This window comes from Anas acuta, chromosome 1 (genome assembly GCF_963932015.1).
Source record: "Anas acuta chromosome 1, bAnaAcu1.1, whole genome shotgun sequence".
NCBI classification, from domain to species: domain Eukaryota; kingdom Metazoa; phylum Chordata; class Aves; order Anseriformes; family Anatidae; genus Anas; species Anas acuta.
Window position 1 is genome coordinate 329866 of NC_088979.1, and position 20306 is coordinate 350171.

Consider the following 20306-nt stretch of genomic DNA (forward strand, 5'->3'; position numbering starts at 1 on the left):
GATAGTTTTTCCCTTCCCTTCCCTTCCCTTCCCTTCCCTTCCCTTCCCTTCCCTTCCCTTCCCTTCCCTTCCCTTCCCTTCCCTTCCCTTCCCTTCCCTTCCCTTCCCTTCCCTTCCCTTCCCTTCCCTTCCCTTCCCTTCCCTTCCCTTCCCTTCCCTTCCCTTCCCTTCCCTTCCCTTCCCTTCCCTTCCCTTCCCTTCCCTTCCCTTCCCTTCCCTTCCCTTCCCTTCCCTTCCCTTCCCTTCCCTTCCCTTCCCTTCCCTTCCCTTCCCTTCCCTTCCCTTCCCTTCCCTTCCCTTCCCTTCCCTTCCCTTCCCTTCCCTTCCCTTCCCTTCCCTTCCCTTCCCTTCCCTTCCCTTCCCTTCCCTTCCCTTCCCTTCCCTTCCCTTCCCTTCCCTTCCCTTCCCTTCCCTTCCCTTCCCTTCCCTTCCCTTCCCTTCCCTTCTTCCCTTCCCTTTCCTTTTTTTCTTCTTCTTAAATCATGACCATGCAAGAGGACTGCAGCTTTGCTTGTAAAAGGGAAGGAGACAGATGGCTTTTATTAATTTCAAAACCAGCTTAGCTGAAATGGATGCAAGAACTAGAGAAAGGCTTGAAGTATTCTTTGAGAGGCTTCCCCTTTGAGGATGAAGCTTAACAATTAGCAGGGTTGTGGCTTTCACATTTTAGGCAGAGATTTTCAGGGGTATTTAATGGACTTTAGGAGCCAAGCCTTTCAATCTCCTGGATACTAGGCAAGAGAGCTCATTTAACCTCCCCTGTCCAGGTGCAAGTCAGAGAGCAAATACACGCTGGAATAGCGCCTGTTGCATTCCTCTTAGGCAACATAAAGACAGCAATAAATAAAAGTCCTATGCTAATGAATCATTTCTTCCAGAATTAAGATTTGCTCACTTCTGATTCTGTATCAAGTATGAGTCATCATGACTAAGGCATATATGCTTGTCTGTGTGCCTGAAATAACACTCCTCAGAGAGGAGCTGCTGGAGTCACAGCCCGTCTCAGCATCTCCCCGCCCTGGGGCACACTGAGCCTTGCAGGATTTGATGTCGCTGCAGTTCAGAGTTCATTACCTGGACATGTGAAGTGCAGAAAGAGACATGAGCTGGGCAGATAGTCTGACATGCTTAGGCACTCACCAACCTCTGGTGGGGGCATTCATTTGCTACTGAATCAGGTCTGAGCTCTTACCACTTTGCAGGGTTGGTCACTGTCAACACAGTGAGAAAGCTCACCTGGAAATGCTCATGAGGGTACAGAATCACAGAATGGTTGAGGTTCAACAAAAAATGCAAATTCCTGCACGTGGGACAGGACAGCCCTTACATCAGTACTGTCTGGGGCTGAATGGCTGGAGAGCAATTTTTCAGAAAGGGCCTGGTGGACAGCACGCAGGTGGGACGTGAGCCCTCAGCGTGCCCTTGCAGCAAGTTAGACAATTACATATTGGGCAGCATCCCTGAGAGTGCAACCACCATGTCAAGGGAAGAGATTTTTCCCTTTAATCAGCAAGTGGGTGATTGCACCTGGAGTACTTTGGCCAGTTATGGATCCTTCTATAAAAGCAAAAGTAACATTGCTGAACTGGGGCAAATCCAGGTGAGACTACTTGGACGGTCAGGTGGCTGGAGCTCATGACATACAAAGAAAGGCTGAAGCAACTGGGTTCGTGTAGCCAGGAGAAGAAAAGGCAAAAGCAGTTTCTAATTATGTCTTCTAATACTTGGAAGAGATTACAGAAAAAATAGAGCCAGTTTCATCAGAGATGAAAACACAAGAAGCTGTGGGTGAAAGTTGAAGTAGGGGAGAATTCACCTGGACAATAAAGGAAAAATTCTTCCTCATGGAGGGCAGAACATAAGTCACTGGAAATTTTAAAAACTCCATGGGACAAGGGCCTGAGAATCTTGATCTAAGCAGACATTAAGATTTTGAGCCACTTCACTGGAGTGTATAAATTTGTTTGCGCAGGCACATTTAACATATTGGGGAAGAAGAAATAAAGGAAAACAGTTCTCAACAAAATGTGTATGGAGCCAACCCCTCATTCAGAACCTCACAAATATGACCCCTCATACTGCCACTGGCCTGCAGGGAATCTGTCTGCTTCAGGGACCCGTGGCACCATCATCCCAATTCCCACGCGTACTAATGAGTAGGCACAGCTTTCCAAAAGAAGCTCTTTATTAGGTTTCAAGTGTAGGGTAAATTTGGGCTGTTGCATACTTTGACTATAGTATGCTGGATATACCCAGTGCTTGTTCATCAGACTGGAAGCATGTTTACTTTTAAGGATATTATAGGTTTAAATCATAAAAAAATTGTTTTCCATTTTAACTTTTTATTCTGAACAATCAAGATCCATAACTGCTTCAATACAACACTTCTCATGCACCCACCACCACTGATGAGTTCTCAGAGGCTCTTAATCCCTCAAATGACTTATTTCCTTGCATAAAGTAACCAAAGGTATTAGATAGGTCATTAAAATAATTTATAACACCATGGGCCTTATAAATTTTACTAGGTAGGACATTCTTTGCAGAGCCAGCTACTCAAAGTCCACTGCACAATATTCCTTCCTGCTGAAGTGCATGTGAAACACGGAGACAGGAGGGTGGGGAGAGTGAGTGCACATCTGTATGGCTTTGTAACAGTCATCACAGCTTCATGATTTGAGAGTATCTGTGGTGTACCATTAAAGCCAGCCATTTAGCAGCCACTCTGTTAGGAAGTGTTGGGTAGATGCTGATGGGGTGGTACCTGAGCCATTCACCAGGCTTTTCTCCATTAGCTGGGGAAATCTGCCTGTCTCCCCAAGGCTGCCTGAGCACAGGAACAGCTGTGACTCTCGTGGAATGTTTTTTGTTCTTTGGTTCTTCTCCAGATACAGGGATCAAGTGCAGGATTGTCCAGTGGTTACCCTGGACAGCCCCAGACACATCATTTGCATGTGTTTTTCTCTCTTTTACTATTTTTGACCCTCCTTTTCATGACCTTTGACTCTATCTTTCTCCACTCCAGTCTTCTCTCAGATAAACAACCTGCCTCTAATTACTTTTTCTCTATTGGCTTCATTTCTGCTACATCGCTATCCAAATTTGATATTTCTGATAACATTATGTAAGTCATCCTGACCTTATATGGTATTACTGATGAGGTTACCTAGGAGCTGCTTGGCAGGTAAGACTATACTCCCCAAGGTAGACTTGAGCATCCATGAAAGAAGAGTGGGCAAATATCCATCCAAGACTTGCTGTCACCCACATTTAGGTAGGGTACAGAAGCATTTAAGACTTGTGCTTTGCTTGGTTCCCAAAGGCTCCATAACTGGTACTTAGGTTTAACCAGATGTTGAATTATTTCCTAGACTGGGGTTTAATTCTTGATTACAGTACTCATTAGAAACACTTGAGTAAGTTATGTTACCACCTCTGTGTCCGAGAGAAAAAAAAAAAAAAGTCTTTCATATTTATGTTTTTCTAGAGCGTGAGCATCTTCAGTGTGCAGTGGAAATACAACACACCATGGAGTAGAGAGATTATGATAAATCATAGAATAAAAGATCATGGACTATGTTTTAAAGTTACATAGATAATGAATTCAGTATGATTATTAATTGCTTCTATCTTCACCTGGAAGTATACTGTCAAGGGGTAAAAATGGACTATGCAGCGTAATTACTTCATCACACTAGTTTATGGGGAGCAGTTAGTGAAGGCACTTTATGTGCTGTGATGGAGAAACTCTTTCTTGACATGAAGACCTTGATGATCTTGATGTATCTGTTTAGTTTTTATGCTGTAGATGATGGGGCTTAGCAAAGGGGGGATCAGAAGGTAGATATTGGCCATGAGGACATGAACAAGAGGAGAAGCGTGTTTGCCGAAACAGTGAACCATGGACAAGACAACCATGGGTCTGTGCAGGATCAGGACAGCCAGGATATGGGACAATCAATTGTTCAAAGCCTTGAGATGTTCTCTCTGGGATGCAATGCTCAAAATTTTCTTACAAATCATAATATGTGATGAAACAACCAGCAATGGATCTAGTACCATTTTGAGGATTACCATGGCTAACCTATAAATGCTATTGAATGTGATGTCTGCACACACCAGCTTGATCAGGTCCTGATGCAGACAGTAGGCATGGGAGCACACGTGGGATCAGCAGGACAACCTTCTCAGCACGAAGATTGATGACAGCACTCCTAACAGACACCTGCAGAGGGCAGCCAGCCCAACCCTGCTGATCCTGGCAATGGTGAGGATTGAGGAGTATCTCAATGGGTAGCAGATGCCCACACGGTGATCAAAGGCTATGGCCAGGAGCAGTGAGGACCCTAAGAATGAGAAGGAATGAATGAAGTAACCCTGAACAAAATAAGCATCCAAACTGGTTTTCCTGTAGTTGACCCAGAAAATACTCATGACAGGAAGCAGAGACAAATCCAAATCAGAGATGACCAGCATGGCCAGGAAACAGTACCAGGGCTTGTGGAGGCTCGGATCAGTGCTGATGACAGAGGGTGGTGCAGTTCCCCACAAGGAATGCGACGTAAAGGCAAGTGAAGGGCTCTGCCAGACATAAGCAGCCTCCAGAAGTGGGATGTCTGTCAGGATGAATGCAGAACAGCACGTGTTGGAGCTGAAGGATGACCACATGATGGACCTGGGAGCATCTGCATTGAAATAAGAAACCCTCCAAAAAACCTTTGGGTTGGAAGGGGCCTTAAAGATCATCTAATCCCAACCTCCCCACCACCTACCACTAGACCACCTTGCTCAGGGTGTACTGCCCACTGACCAGAAAACACACATACCTGTAGTTATACATGTAAATGATGTAATTTCATAAATCACCCATGTTCATAGCAGTGATTAATAAATGTGCTGCTGATTATTTTTTCCCTTTTCTTTTATGGCTATGGAATAAAATATCAATAAAAGAGAGATAAATTTACACCGAAGCATCAAGCAATTTGGAAATTTATCATCCGTCTCAATATGTTAGAAGTTCCCAACATTATTTTTATTTTCTATTTTTTTTTAATTTTATTTTTTAATTTTATTTTTTAACTATGGCTGATTTAAAGTCATAAATATTGAATAAATCACACCTGTTCATCCAGCAGTGAGCCAGACTTTCCTACCTGCTGTAACTCAGATTTTGTCTTGGGAGGTGAATTACAGTATCCAGGATGTTTGATTTTTTTTTTCTTTCCAATGGAAATATGACTAGTTATCCAACAAAACTTGTTCATCTAACAAATAAGGAATGAATAATGACTTCAGAAAATTTAAAATATAAATTCAATACCAATTTTACCTGAGGTATCAGCCCAGAAAAGGAGCTTTCAGAGAAAGAGATGAGCAGGAATAAATCTTGTGCCTGTGCAGAGTGCCCCAGATTATGAACATGGGAATAGCCTGGACAGGGCAGCTGGTGCTTGTGTGCAAGGCAGGGAACCAGAGATGCAACGCGTGCTGCTGAATGTCTTCTGAACAGAAACCCTTGAGTCCCTGCGTAAAAAGTCACTACTGCAAATGAGTGATCTTTCTAGGGACTTTGAGGCCCTGAAACTTCACGAATAGCACTGACATGAAACAAACCTTGCACAGCTATATTAAAAAAAAAAAAAAAAAAAAGTGTTTTTTTCTTATTCTCTGGTGAAACAAATCCTTCACTGAAGGAATTATTTAGTTTAGAATGTGTGATGGGTAAAAGAAAAGCTGAATTAATCTAAAAATTGTCCACCAGTCTGTGCATGGTCGACAGAGATGACTCTTCAATATAACCCACAAGCACAATGTGACCTGGAAACTGGAAACTGAAGTTACACGGAAATTGGACTGAAATGAGATAATGCTAGTTAGCAAAATCTGAAAATAAAAATGGACATTGATGAATCCTTCATCTTTTGGAATCGTAAAGCTAGGAACAGAAATTCTTCTGAGATGCATGCTTAATCTGAAGCCCACATGATGGGCTTGATGAGTAAATTTGGTATGAAATTCTTCTGTGAGGCGATGCAGTATGACAGAAGAAAGCACCACTGTGAACCTTTCTGATCTAATATTTTCTAACTCTTCTGTAACTATGGGAAAAAAGCCCACATGAATTAACATATTAATTAGAACAAAGAAAAGAGATTAAACGCTATTTCCTAACTTCACCCTTGAGTACCATGCAGCTACACCTCTAAGCATCACAGCCAGGCTCCGTAAGTGCCATTTGAGCAAACCTCATGGCAATGCTCCTGCCCTTCATATTTCAGAAACTCACCCAGGTCTGCTGCTGAGGCTCAGTTTTGACAGCAGCGAGGAAGCCTGAGCCAGGCTCAGCCTACAAAGAGCTGCTTATGAGGTCTCTGAACTGCCCCCAGGGACATCAAATGAAAGTACTTGGGGGAACAGGCAGAAACAATAGGGAATCAGAGCCAAACCTGCCTTCAGTTCTAGCTGAATCAAATTCAGCCTGGCAGCAACGTCCACAAGGATTAGGGATCAAGTGCCCCCTGTGCAAGGAGCTGTGCAGACTCTCATCAGAAACTTCCTTCTCTGGGTTGTTTTCTTGCAACCCAAGGCAGTGTTCAGTGTAAATAAGCCCCTGAGTCCTGGCTTCGCCTCTGCATGTACGGAAAGATTGCTGCTGTCTGCTGGGTGATGTCAAGTAGCAGGTCCAGGACCTGCTAGAACCATTGTGCGGGAGTGGGGTGGGCAATCTGGGGTGGGCAGAGCCAGGACCAGTCCCACCAGCTCCTAGATTTCCATGGCATTAAAGCTCATTCATGTGCTGTGGCCAGCTGAGACCGATGTATTTATCTGCTCCAGTCACCTGCAAGCCAGCTGTGCACCAGCTGCAAGAGTGGTACGGGTGCATACAAATGCTTTATGTGTCTCCTCTTTGCTTCTGTGTGTCCTCGGGCTCCACCGTCCCCAGGGCTTTCCTCACACTTTCTTTCTGCTGCATTGAGGCCTCCTTGCTGAAGCTCTGTTTTTGGGAATGTATTTTCCTGTAACAACTGTGAAGTCCAAAATGGGGTAACCCTTCCTCAGAAGGGATCTGCATGGTGTGCTGCGGGCTGACCAGAGGTGCACTTGATGCTGCTCCGCTCAGGATTCCCAGCACCAGAAGGGATGTTAGATCATGTATAGGGTCATCTCACTGCGATGGCTCTGATAAACGGCATTCTAAATGACACTTCACAGGGTCTGAGCACCTTTCTCACTGGGGCCTCCACAGACCAGCTGGGAGGATGCAGTGGCTGGGAGCCTGCATCGCCCACCCCAGGCCGCCCACCTTTCAAGCTCCACGGATCCCCCCAGCCTGGTGTCCCGTCTCCTTGTCACATGCTTGGTGGTCCTCCACGGGGCTGGACCCCCTGTAAGCTCTGGGCTCTTGCTGTCCTTCGCTGGGGTGGGAGGCCAGTTGTCTGCGGGGGGTGAAGAAGAGCTGGGGGAGCTCAGTGCTCCTTTGGGGAGCTCAGCGGTGCAGCTGATGCTGTGACCTGGGCAGTGTTTGGGGCAGGACCAGCACATGGCAAGCACAGGGTGGGGAGGGTGGGTGTAGGGGGAAGCATTGCTCTGTGAACCTCCATCAGTCTGAGGCTTTAGCACATCCTGAACTGAGAGCAGCATTTTGTGTTGAGTATCCCTTAATGGATTTTTTTTTTTTTTTTTAATGTGACTTTGCCTTATTGCTCGGTTGAGCCCCTGCAGAGTTTTGGAGTTTGCAGTTCACTCTGACAAAATGTTCCAAAGCTTAATCCTGTTGAGTGAAAAACACCTCCTGTAATTGGTTTTAAATTTGCCACCTGCTATTTTATTTAATGCTTCTTAGCTCTTGTATTGAGATAGACAGCAAACAATTAGACCCAAATGTCCTCTTCAAGATGCTCCTGATTCTACAGAGCCCTTTCCCAAGCCTCCAGTCACCTCCCTTCCAGACTGGAGAGCCCTCTCTTGCACCATTCTTCCTTGCATGGTTATTTTTACCTTGACCTTGGTTTGTTTATTCATTGTTTATTTTGATTATTTTAACCTTGCTTTTGTTTATTTTGTTGGCTCTTTCCAAAGTCCCTCTAGTGCCCATAAGAGTATGTGGAAGGTGACAGCATCTGTGGCTGAAGGCTGTCAGATCAAGACCTTTTCAGCTCAGAGGGAATAGTAAGTAACAGGGAAAGGAGAAAACAAAAACAAAACAAAACAAAAAGACAGAAACAAACCTGACAGGTAATGGGGACGAGCAAAGGCAAACTTCAGTCGCTAACTGTTTAAAACCTCCAAGCACAACTTTGGAGAGGATCAGACTGACCTTTGTAGCTAGTAAGAGGAAGGAAGTGGTGGACATAAGGAATTGGGACACCTGGGGGTCCTACGGGACAATGCAAAACAGACTGAGGGGAAGCGGCAAGGGTGGGCAAAGGGGAGGGTGGAGACCGAGGAGAGGGGACACAGAAGGGGCTGACTGCAGCCACACACCGGCTGTGCACCAGAGCCGGTGGCAGGATCCAGGCCAGAGCGCTGGCAGCAGCCCCACAGCAGCAGCCGGGGTGTGAGCTCCAGGCTGAAGGCTGTGCCAGGGTGTGCAATGGGAGCTGAGGGTCACAGCGAGAGCTGCCACCCCCGTGCCTTCTGTCCCAGCACCACTGTGCATGTCGTCCCCATCAGTGTGGCACAGCACCTGCACTGACAGAAATAATTTCTGGGATGAAAAATAGTCAGATATGGGAGAATTTTCTGAAAAGACTTAATGTATGTTCCTGAAATATTTCCTTGAGCGTTCCCTTCACGGCTCAAAGCCAGCTGTATGATCCCTGCCCTCATGAAGAGCTCTTTCAGAATTGTGCTTGAGTGAACTCTGGCTTACAGGCATACAGGGAAACAGGCAGAAACAACATTTTGCGTATGCTAGAATCCTTTCTAGACTGATCATTCGCTCATATGCTCTCTGACAGCTACCGTGGCCTGTATTGAACCCAGCAGCTTGTTTTTCTCCAAAGCATCTTCCAAAAAGTCATTCAGTCAAATTCTATGCAACTCAAAAGCTGAAGAATGCAGCACGTTCCTCATGTTTTCACCAGCTTCTTCCAGCAGTTACCCATCACTGCTGCTTTCTGGCGTCTGCCCTGAAATCTGCCACTGTGCTGGAGGCAGGCAGGAAGCAAACACACCTGGAGAAATCCCTGCTGGCAGGGCTGGCCTTGGTCTCAGAAGTGTAGGTGGTGAGCTGCCGGCCTGGTCTCAACAGCATGGGTATAAATATAAAACAAAATTAAGGGGCTGCTGCAGTTCCAGAGGAGCATGATGTGAGCGAGCGGTGTGTTTGGGTTAAGCCTGTCTTTGTGATGACCTGCATGAAGAAAACAACTTGCCCATTGTGAAGAGAATGAGGGAAATTTATGACTGAGACTAGATGAAAAAAAAAACACAAACACAATATTTCTTTTCCCCTGAGCCCTCTCATCCTTGCTTCACATCGTTCTGCCTTAAAGCAACTTCTGCAGAGACACCCCTGACTCGGGAAGCACCAGACAGCTCAGGCACTGCTGCATGTCCAGCCCTGACACAGCACCACTCGCAGGTGCCAGATGCCCATGTGCTCCTAGCATCTCGGGAGGCACCCTCTGCCTGCACTGAGCCACGTGCCATCACAAAGTGCCAAATACCAGCTGTAAGGTTGTTCTGCTGTGTCCACACTGAGCTGCAGCTACAGCTACAGCCCCTCCACGCAGCACACGTGTCCTGCGCTGCCTGCCCTGTGTGCATGCTGGCATGGCACCTGTGGCACTGCGCAGAGCTCGTATCTGCTTGCACGGTGCCCTGCAGTGGCTGCCCTGGGGACCTTTCCTGTGCTTCCCCAGGCTGCTCTGGGGACTGGGCTGGCAGCAGGGGCTGCAGACTGGCTGGCTCTGAAAGTGCTGAGCCTCCGTGGTGCCTGTCACTGAGAGATTGACCAGAGTGTGCAGAAACAGTGTGCAGAACCACAGCGTGGCTGAGGCTGGGGGAACCCCTGGGTGCTGCCACTCACCCCCTGCCCCAGCAGGGCCCCGCGGAGCCGCTCGCCCAGCCCCACGTCCCGGCGGCTGCTGGAGCCCCCGCGGAGGAGCCCCCAGCCCCTCTCTGGGCACCCGCCCGGCACAGCAGTGCTGCCTGGGGCCCAGAGGGCACCTCCCGGGCTCCAGGCTGGGCCCGGGGCCTCTGCTCCTGGCCCTGGGCACCCCTGGCGAGAGCCTGCCCCGGAGCCAGGCCCAGCTCTCGCAGCCTCTCCTCACGGCAGAGGTGCTCCAGGCCCTCCAGACCTCGGGGCCCTGCTGGGCTCTCGCCACCAGCTCCAGGCCTCTCTGGCCCCGGGAGCACCCCGGGGCGGCCTCCCCAGCGCGGAGCAGAGCAGAGGGGTCGGATCCTCTGTCACTGGTCTTCCTGATCCCAACCAAGACCAGATCCCTGAAGTGGTAAGGGTTGTGCACACACTAACTGGAGTCCAAGCTGTAAGGAGACAAGTAGCAAACAAGCACAGGAAACCAGACTATGTTATGGCTTCTCCCAACTCATCCTGGTGGTCAGTTTATCTGTGCTACATGGATCTGGTAGATACCGTTCTCCTCAGGTTCCCCCTCATGGCCAACACCTACCCAAACGTCCAGGCAGTGTCAAACCCCACTGCCCGCAGTGCTAGGGCTAAGCAGGTTTACTAAGAGCTCTGCAAACAGCCTGATCTGGACACACCACACTGCTGGGACTCATGCTATGATGTCTCTGACAGGCACCCTGAGGGTGAAGCCAAACTGAATTGTCCAGGGCATTCCTTGTATTGGTGTAATAGAAAACAATAGCTTATGTGCCACAGGTGCTGGAAAAATAAATAAATAAATAAATAAATAAGTGTTCTCAAATAAAAGAGAAGGCTTATTACATAAAAGCAATAAATGCCATGCCTTTATTAATAGGAAACCAATATTAGCAGAAACTGATCATAAAAGAAGGCATTTGCAAGAGCAATGGAGGAAAACGCCCCATGTGTGATCTACAAACCTAGTAAATACTCGGGCTGAAGCTGGGGTTTGCAGACACTCTGTCTAGACCATCTGCAACAACTCTAAATCCGGGACAAGGTCTGATGCCTGCCAAGCAGCTAATGGGGGCTTCAGTTCAGCTCTGGGGAGATGTAGTTCAGCGCCGTCTCTCTCCAGAACCTGCACTCCTCCTGTACCCTCCCTAAAGCAGCTTGGATACTACTGCTCACCACTTTCAATCAGCACATAGAATCATAGCATCATGAAGGTTGGAAAAGACCACACTCACTGACAACGAGCCCCTCCCCAGCTTTCCTGCAGCCCCCTTTAGGTATTGGAAGGCCACTGTAAGGTCTCCCTGGAGCCGTCCCTTCTCCAGGCTGAACAAGTCCAACTCCCTCAGCCTGTCTTTGTAGGAAAGGTGCTCCAGCACCTTGATCATCTTTGTGGCCCTCCTCTGGACTTGCTGTAATATGTCCATGTCTTTCTTGTGCTGGGAGCCCCTGAGCTGAACACAGTACTGCAGGTGGGGTCTGAGGAGAGCAGAGCAGAGGGGGAGAATCACCTCCCTCACTCTGCTGCCATGCTTCTTTTGATATGGCCAGGATACTGTTGGCTCTCTGGGCTGCAAGTGCAGCTCCATGCAGTACTTGCATTTATTTATTTATTGATTTACTTATTTATTGCAAATAAATGCAGTACTTGCATTTATTTCAGTGTTTTATCTTTGGGAGACTTCCATTTCTGTGAATTTTAATAAGAAAGCAATTCCTGTAATGAAGTCCATTAGGCAGTTGTGATTAGAACAATTTATTACACACCTTGTCCCTTGACTCCAGAGCAGACAGCTGAGATAAGGATCTCACCACCACACTACAGCAAAAGCTTCCTGCCTTCAGCTTGTTGAGGATTCCCCACAAGTGACATTGCTGGGCTGGGTTCTCCCTTCTTTGTTCCTTCTCCCTCTGCAGCCAGTTAGAGAGCCTGTCTTTTGTCTTTTTTCTTGCATTTTCTATAAACTGTTGGGGAAAGCGGTGCGGGGATGCATTGTGCTCGACATTTGTGGTTGCCAAGAGGGAGGATTTGGGTGGGCTTCAAGTCCCACTGAGGTATTCATTATTTTCTCATAGTGACATCTTGCTGCTATTCTTGCAGAAAATGAACTGAGGAGCAGAGAAACACTTTCATGAACTTCTCTTTTATCTGTCGCATCCGCACCCCATACACGATGGGGTTCAGCAGAAGAGGGAAGAGCATGTACAGGTTGGCCAGCAGAATGTGGACATGGTGCGGGATTTCCTGACCAAAGCGGTGCGTTAAAACAGTGAAAAAAGCAGGGATATAGAAAAGAAATATAACACAAACATGAGAGACACAGGTATTGAAAGCCTTGCAGCGGGCAGTTCTGGAAGGGAGTCTGAATAATGCCTGAAGAATTAGGATGTAGGAGACAGCAATGAGCACAACGTCTAGCACTATTGCTGCGAAAGGCACTGCAAGGCCATACACAATATTGACGGAGATGTTGGCGCAGGCCAGCCGGGCAATGCCCATGTGCTCGCAGTAGGTGTGCGGGATGACGTTGTGCCCGCAGAAGGACAGCCGCTTCAGCAGGAATACACAAGGGAAAATGATGCAAAAACTTCTCAAGAGAGCCACCAGCCCTGTTTTGACAATAGCTGACTGTGTCAGCACAGCCGCGTAGCGCAGGGGGTAGCAGATGGCCACAAACCGGTCAAAGGCCATGGCCAGCAGGATCACAGACTCCGCCGAGAAACTGAAGTGCAGGAAGAACATCTGAGTCAGGCAGGCGCCGAAGGAGATCTCCCCCGCACTGAACCAGAACAGAGCCAGCATCTTGGGCACAGTCGTGGTTGACAGCATCAGGTCAGTGACAGCCAGCATGGACAAGAGGAGGTACATGGGCTGGTGGAGGCTTCGTTCTGTGCTCACAACAAAGAGCAGGGCACCGTTTCCCAGCAGGGCAGCCAGATACATAGAGCAGAAGGGGATCGAGATCCAGATGTGTGACTTCTCCATGCCCGGGATGCCAGCCAAGATGAAAGTTGCTGGAGTCGAGCTGGTAAGGTTGAATGGTGGCATAAGCTGCACCTGAAAGCAAAGACAGAAAGCACTGCAGAATGTTATTTCCCATGCTCAAGCTCTTTCACCACTATCAAATGCCAGCATCACCTCTGCTGATCAGCTAACAGCCACAGCTGCAGGTATCAACCCCAATTATGAAGACCTGTGGTCTGCAACGTATTGCAGCACGTACTTACACTCATGTACTCCTACTATGTGTAAGTGGCAGTGTCCAGATTTTCTCTTCTCTTGATTTTAAGATGATACAAGAGTATTTTTCTTCCAAGTAGACCAGGCTGAATGGAGACCGAATCAACCCATGCTGCACAAATACCTTAAACCGATGGACTATCAGTCTGGAATAGACGGAGTAAGTCACAAGAAGAGGAAGGTCAAGTGCTTGCAGGGATGCATGAGATATTCTGGGGCATCAGGACCTGCAGAGGGGATAATTGGGAGCTTCAGGCACATGGACTCACATGAGTTTAAGACAAAATTAGCTCTAGGATTGAAGTTGGCTGCTCGTTCTCCATCCTCATCTGCAGACTTCTGTCTCCCTTTCCCTTTGTTTTTAGGACTGAAAAGCTTCTGGTTTGGCTCACTCTGCACCTCACTGTCAGTGCAAGTCGAGTGGAAATAAAATCTAGCCGGGCACTGGGAAAGACTCTTTTGTCAGGGGAAGACCCTGAGCTGGAGTTCCCCCAGCAGCCAAGGACAGGGCTGCACCACTGCCCTGCAGCGGGTGCGAAGGAGGCTGGGTCACCCCCAGACTCGCACAAGTTAGATTGAGATGCCTCTGTTTTTCAGCAGCTTCTGCAATAGTCAGTCAGCTCTTAAATACCAAGACTCAAAATAGTAATTGCCCGTACTGCAACAAGATGAAGTATTGCAAGTACTTCAAACCATACCTGTGAGGTTACTGCATACCGAAATACTGACTCCATGTATGAGAAAGCAATTGCATTTTTAAAGATGGAGTTAGTTCCAGAGAGGCACACAGTTTCATGTCCAAGGAACCTGCTCCATAGAAACAACATAACAGTGGACAGTCTTTAAAAAACAGTGAAGATAAAAAACTATCTAATGCTGTAAACAAAGTAAAGCAATTCATTTTAAATATTGTATGAAATAAAAATAGATGTGGCATGTTAACAGATGGAAAACACTACTCATGCAAATAGCATGTATACTCTGTGCTGTTATACCAAAAGCCAGTCAGCTCTTGCCAAGCTCCGGATGTTGAACTGCAGACAAACAAGGGCCCGTTGCATCTGCAGGTTGGGATCACAGCGCAGCCAGCAGCTCTGTGCCAGAGGGACCTCTCAGCAGCAGACCCTTCCTAGCCTAGTCACCGCCGTGGAGCTGCACTAACACAAGTACAGCACAAAGGATGTCTTCTACAACTACCTCCAGGCAGTTCCTTGGAGCCTTTTATTCCTAAAAATCTTTTTAGCTTAACTAAACGCAGTAACTTCAAATACTGACATTCCCACAGAGCTGCCTGAGGATTACAAAGAGGTCTGATCCCTTGTCATTGTGACAGAAGCAAGGGCTCTGATCAAGGACACAGCTGTCCTAGTTTCATCTGGGATAGAGTTAATTTTCTTCAGAGTCACTGTTCGTACTGTGTTTGGGATTTAGGATGAGAACAGTGCTGATAACACACCAATGCTTCAGTTGTTGCTGAGCAGTGCTTAAGCAGAGCCAAGCACTTCTGTGCTTCTCACAGTGCCTGGCAGTGAGGGGGCTGGCGGTGCACAGGGAGCTGGAAGAGGACAGAACTAGGAAAGCTGAGCCCAGCTGGCCAAAGGGATATCCCATGCCACGTGGCATCACATGGTAATATAAAACTGTGGGGTTGGCCGAGGTGGGGGGCAGCCACTGGTCGTGGTTCAGTGGGTGCTGAGCAATTGCATTGTGCATCGCGTGCTTTGCTTATTCTTGGCTTTATTATTTCCTTCTCCTTCTTATTAAACCGTTCATAGCTCAACCCACGAGTTCTCGCACTTTGACCGTTTTTTGAGTCCCTCCCCCACCCACCGCAGAGGAGAGCAGACAGCTACAAGGTGATGAGCTGCCTGCCCAGTTACACCACAGCAGCAGCTTCACAGAGCTGTGGAGGGGGACTGGATGGAGCCCCCACCCCAGGGGCAGCCTTCACAATACGACAGCCTTTGGAAGGGAGCCGGGGACACAGAACTGGGCAGGGGAAAACAGTCTGCTAGTGACTTGCTGTCCCCAGGTGAGAGAATGAAGATAACACAAGTGTTTTCCCTCCTGGCCTGAGCACATCCACAGCTCTCCCGTGGCAGGGAGACGCTCAGTGCTGCCCCAGGTCGGTGCACACTGTGGTGCCCCACGGACATCACCCTGCATGGGGCTTGCTCCTGCCCCGCCACCTCAGCCCCACTTTCAAAATCATGCTATCGCAGTTTAAGAGCAGCTGATCTGGCTGTCCAAATGCTGGAAGGTGCTTCACCAGCTTATTGCAAACTGGGGATGTGGCTCCTCTGTCCTAGCGATCCCCCGGCCCCAAGCATGCAGCACAAGCAGCTCACCAGATCCTCGACCCTGCAGTAGCGCGGGTCCGTGGCAGCGGCCAGGCAGGGCTGCAGCGTGGAGCCCTTGTAGCGGCTGCACGGGGCCCGGGTGGAGGCACTGCACCCACTGCGTCACACCAAAGGTGCGCTGCAGCCACCAGCAGCACAGGGATCTTCCCCAGGTCCCTCATGCACCACGCGCATTACAAGCACATCGCTCAGTGCACACAGGTCCCCAGCGCCCAGACCGGCACCTGCACAATTATACCTGTGCCATTTGCACAGCCTGTCCCCAGGGCCCTGGCTGGACTCACAATGTCCCTGCAGGCAGCAGCAAGGCGCAGTCTGGGCAAAAGCAGGCACGATGAGTTCTAAAAGAGTGCTGTAACTTCCCCAAAGCAGCCAGACATACAAAGTGGGGGCAGTTGCTTCTGCAAATAGTTTAACATATATTTATAAATAGCATCCTGGGATGCAGGGGGACAAGCCGGGGAGTGTTGCTTGCACGAGTGACTGGACTCTGCCCCACCTCCTAGGTCAGGGCAGACCCTCAGGAACTTCACCACGCACAGGGTGAGCAGTGCATTAGTCTGTAGGAACTGTTTTCTGCAGGATGAATCATTTCAGTAGAAAGAAGCCAACAGGCAGGGGCAGCCTTGAATGTCACAGACCCAGCAGCACACCCACACCTGGAGTTAGATTTTGGCTCCAGAGGGGCCAGCAACCAGAGCATGGTCACTGCGGGGGGGACAGGAGCAGATCTGGGAGTGGGCTGCATGAGCTCCTTCAGTGCTGGTGCCACCTCGTGTCACAAACCCTACCGCCCGTATCTTCTGGTGCCCAGGCACCTTTAAAGAAGCCCGGGTCTTGGGATGAGGACCAGCTTGCTAACAAGGCAGAGAGCTGATGTTTATCAGCCTGTCTGCCTCTGAGAACAAGGAGAGATGCAGAAGCAATGGTGGAGTCCTTGCTGCCCTGCAAGCACAGATGGTTCCTATGCTCCCTGCCACGCAGACTACAAGGGATCACAGTCCTCCAGCACCTCCCAGCTCACACCAGACATCCCACTCAGAAGCTGAGCAATACCAGGGGGACATTTTTGTTGAGGAAAAACAAACAAACAAACCATTGCATGACATAGGCAAAGCAGAGACGCTTAACGCCTTCTTTGCCTCTGTCTTCAATGCCGATGATGGGCTTCGGGACCCAGGGTGCCCTGAGCTGGAGGACCAGGACGGTGGGGATGACAAACTCCCAACCGACCCTGAACGTGTGCGGGATTTGCTACTCCACCTGGATCCCTACAAGTCCATGGGTCTGGATGGGATTCATCCCCGGGTGCTGAAAGAGCTGGCGGACGTCATCGTGGAACCTCTCTCAATTATTTTTCAACGATCCTGGGAATCTGGAGAGGTCCCGGTAGACTGGAAGCTGGCAAATGTTGTGCCGATTTTCAAGAAGGGTCAGAAAGAAGACCCTAGCAATTACAGGCCTGTCAGTCTCACGTCAGTGCCTGGTAAAATCATGGAGAAGATGGTTCTCGAACTTACTGAGGCGCACCTGGGGGACAAAGCAGTCATTGGTCCCAGCCAGCATGGGTTTGTGAAGGGTAGGTCCTGCCTAACTAACCTGATTTCCTTTTATGATAAGATCACCCGTATGGTGGACCAAGGGAAACCAGCTGATGTGATTTTTTTGGACTTCAGCAAGGCTTTTGACACAGTTTCCCATAGGATCCTACTGGACAAAATGTCCACCATACAGCTAAATAAAAACATCATACGATGGGTGAGCAATTGGCTAACGGGCAGGGCCCAAAGGGTTATGGTGAATGGGGCTGCGTCAGGCTGGCGGGCGGTCACCAGTGGGGTCCCTCAAGGCTCCATTTTAGGGCCGGTACTTTTCAATATTTTTATAAATGATCTGGATGTAGGAATAGAAGGTATTTTGAGCAAGTTTGCTGATGACACCAAACTTGGAGGAGTTGTGGACTCGAATGAGGGTGGAAAGGCCTTACAGAGGGATCTGGATAGGTTGGAGAGCTGGGCGATCACCAACCGCATGAAGTTCAATAAGAGCAAGTGCCGGGTCCTGCACCTGGGATGGGGAAACCCTGGCTGCACGTACAGACTGGGCGATGAGACGCTGGAGAGCAGCCTAGAAGAGAGGGATCTGGGGGTCGTGGTAGACAGCAAGCTGAATATGAGCCAGCAGTGTGCCCTGGCAGCCAGGAGGGCCAACTGTGTCCTGGGGTGCATCAAGCACAGCATCGCTAGTAGGTCGAGGGAGGTGATTGTCCCGCTCTACTCTGTGCTGGTGAGCCCTCACCTCGAGTACTGTGTGCAGTTCTGGGCACCACAATATAAAAAGGACATGAAACTGTTGGAGAGTGTCCAGAGGAGGGCTACGAAGATGGTGAAAGGCCTGGAGGGGAAGACGTACGAGGAACGGCTGAGGGCACTGGGCCTGTTCAGCCTGGAGAAGAGGAGGCTGAGGGGAGACCTCATCGCAGTCTACAACTTCCTCGTAAGGGGGTGTCGAGAGGCAGGCGACCTTTTCTCCATTAACACCAGCGACAGGACCCGCGGGAACGGGGTTAAGCTGAGGCAGGGGAAGTTTAGGCTTGACATCAGGAGGGGGTACTTCACAGAGAGGGTGGTTGCACACTGGAACAGGCTCCCCAGGGAAGTGGTCACTGCACCGAGCCTGTCTGAATTTAAGAAGAGATTGGACTGTGCACTTAGTCACATGGTCTGAACTTTTGGGTAGACCTGTGCGGTGTCAAGAGTTGGACTTGATGATCCTTAAGGGTCCCTTCCAACTCAGGATATTCTATGATTCTATGATTCTATGGCACCTGTGGCAGTGCGCACAGCTCGTATCTGCTTGCACGGTGCCCTGCAGTGGCTGCCCTGGGGACCATTCCTGCGCTTCCCCAGGCTGCCCTGGGGACTGGGCTGGCAGCAGGGGCTGCAGACTGGCTGGCTCTGAAAGTGCTGAGCCTCCGTGGTGCCTGTCACTGAGAGTAAGATTGACCAGAGTGTGGAGAAACAGTGTGCAGAACCACAGCGTGGCTGAGGCTGGGGGAACCCCTGGGTGCTGCCACTCACCCCCTGCCCCAGCAGGGCCCTACGGAGCCGCTCGCCCAGCCCCACGTCCTGGCGGCTGCTGGAGCCCCCGCGGAGGAGCCCCCAGCCCCTCTCTGGGCAGCCTGTGCCAGGGCTCCAGCACCCGCCCGGCACAGCAGTGCTGCCTGGGGCCCAGAGGGCACCTCCTGGGCCCGGGGCCTCTGCTCCTGGCCCTGGGCACCCCTGGCGAGAGCCTCCCCCAGAGCCAGGCCCAGCTCTCGCAGCCTCTCCTCACGTCAGAGGTGCTCCAGGCCCTCCAGACCTCGGGGCCCTGCTGGGCTCTCGCCACCAGCTCCAGGCCTCTCTGGCCCCGGGAGCACCCCAGGGCGGCCTCCCCAGAGCGGAGCAGAGCAGAGGGGTCGGATCCTCTGTCACTGGTCTTCCTGATCCCAACCAAGACCAGATCCCTGAAGTGGTAAGGGTTGTGCACACACTAACTGGAGTCCAAGCTGTAAGGAGACAAGTAGCAAACAAGCACAAGAAACCAGACTATGTTATGGCTTCTCCCAACTCATCCTGGTGCTACATGGATCTGGTAGATACCATTCTCCTGAGGTTCCCCCTCATGGCCAACACCTACCCAAACGTCCAGGCAATGTCAAACCCCACTGCCCGCAGTGCTAGGGCTAAGCAGGTTTACTAAGAGCTCTGCAAACAGCCTGATCTGGACACACCACACTGCTGGGACTCATGCTATGATGTCTCTGACAGGCACCCTGAGGGTGAAGCCAAACTGAATTGTCCAGAGCAGTCCTTGTATTGGTGTAATAGAAAACAATAGCTTATGTGCCACAGGTGCTGGCAAAAAAAAAAAAAAAAAAAAAAAAAAAAAAAAAAAAGTGTTCTCAAATAGAAGTCTTGTTACATAAAAGCAATAAATGCCATGCCTTTATTAATAGGAAACCAGTATTATAAGAAACTGATCATAAAAGAAGGCATTTGCAAGAGCAATGGAGGAAAACGCTCCATGTGTGATCTACAAACCTAGTAAATACTCGGGCTGAAGCTGGGGTTTGCAGACACTCTGTCTAGACCATCTGCAACAACTCTAAATCCGGGACAAGGATCCGGGACAAGGTCTGATGCCTGCCAAGCAGCTAATGGGGGCTTCAGTTCAGCTCTGGGGAGATGTAGTTCAGCGCTGTCTCTCTCCAGAACCTGCACTCCTCCTGTACCCTCCCTAAAGCAGCTTGGATACTACTGCTCACCACTTTCAATCAGCACATAGAATCATAGCATCATGAAGGTTGGAAAAGACCACACTCACTGACAAAGAGCCCCTCCCCAGCTTTCCTGCAGCCCCCTTTAGGTATTGGAAGGCCACTGTAAGGTCTCCCTGGAGCCGTCCCTTCTCCAGGCTGAACAAGTCCAACTCCCTCAGCCTGTCTTTGTAGGAAAGGTGCTCCAGCACCTTGATCATCTTTGTGGCCCTCCTCTGGACTTGCTGTAATATGTCCATGTCTTTCTTGTGCTGGGAGCCCCTGAGCTGAACACAGTACTGCAGGTGGGGTCTGAGGAGAGCAGAGCAGAGG

At 49.6% G+C, this 20306-nt stretch overlaps 1 protein-coding gene and 1 pseudogene across 1 annotated transcript; both read right to left on the reverse strand.

The window, feature by feature from the left end:
• Positions 1–3344: 3344 nt before the first annotated feature.
• On the reverse strand, positions 3345–4840 carry LOC137850035 (olfactory receptor 51Q1-like; annotated as a pseudogene).
• Positions 4841–11815: 6975 nt separating this feature from the next.
• LOC137850046 (olfactory receptor 52B2-like) lies at positions 11816–13890 on the reverse strand. The gene is made up of 2 exons (XM_068670280.1): positions 13304–13890; positions 11816–13133 (listed from the first exon to the last, which is right to left on the reverse strand). The coding sequence occupies exons 1-2, from the start codon at positions 13307–13309 to the stop codon at positions 12165–12167; spliced, it is 975 nt and encodes a 324-aa protein (XP_068526381.1). The 5' UTR covers positions 13310–13890; the 3' UTR covers positions 11816–12164.
• Between the last annotated feature and the right edge of the window lie 6416 nt (positions 13891–20306).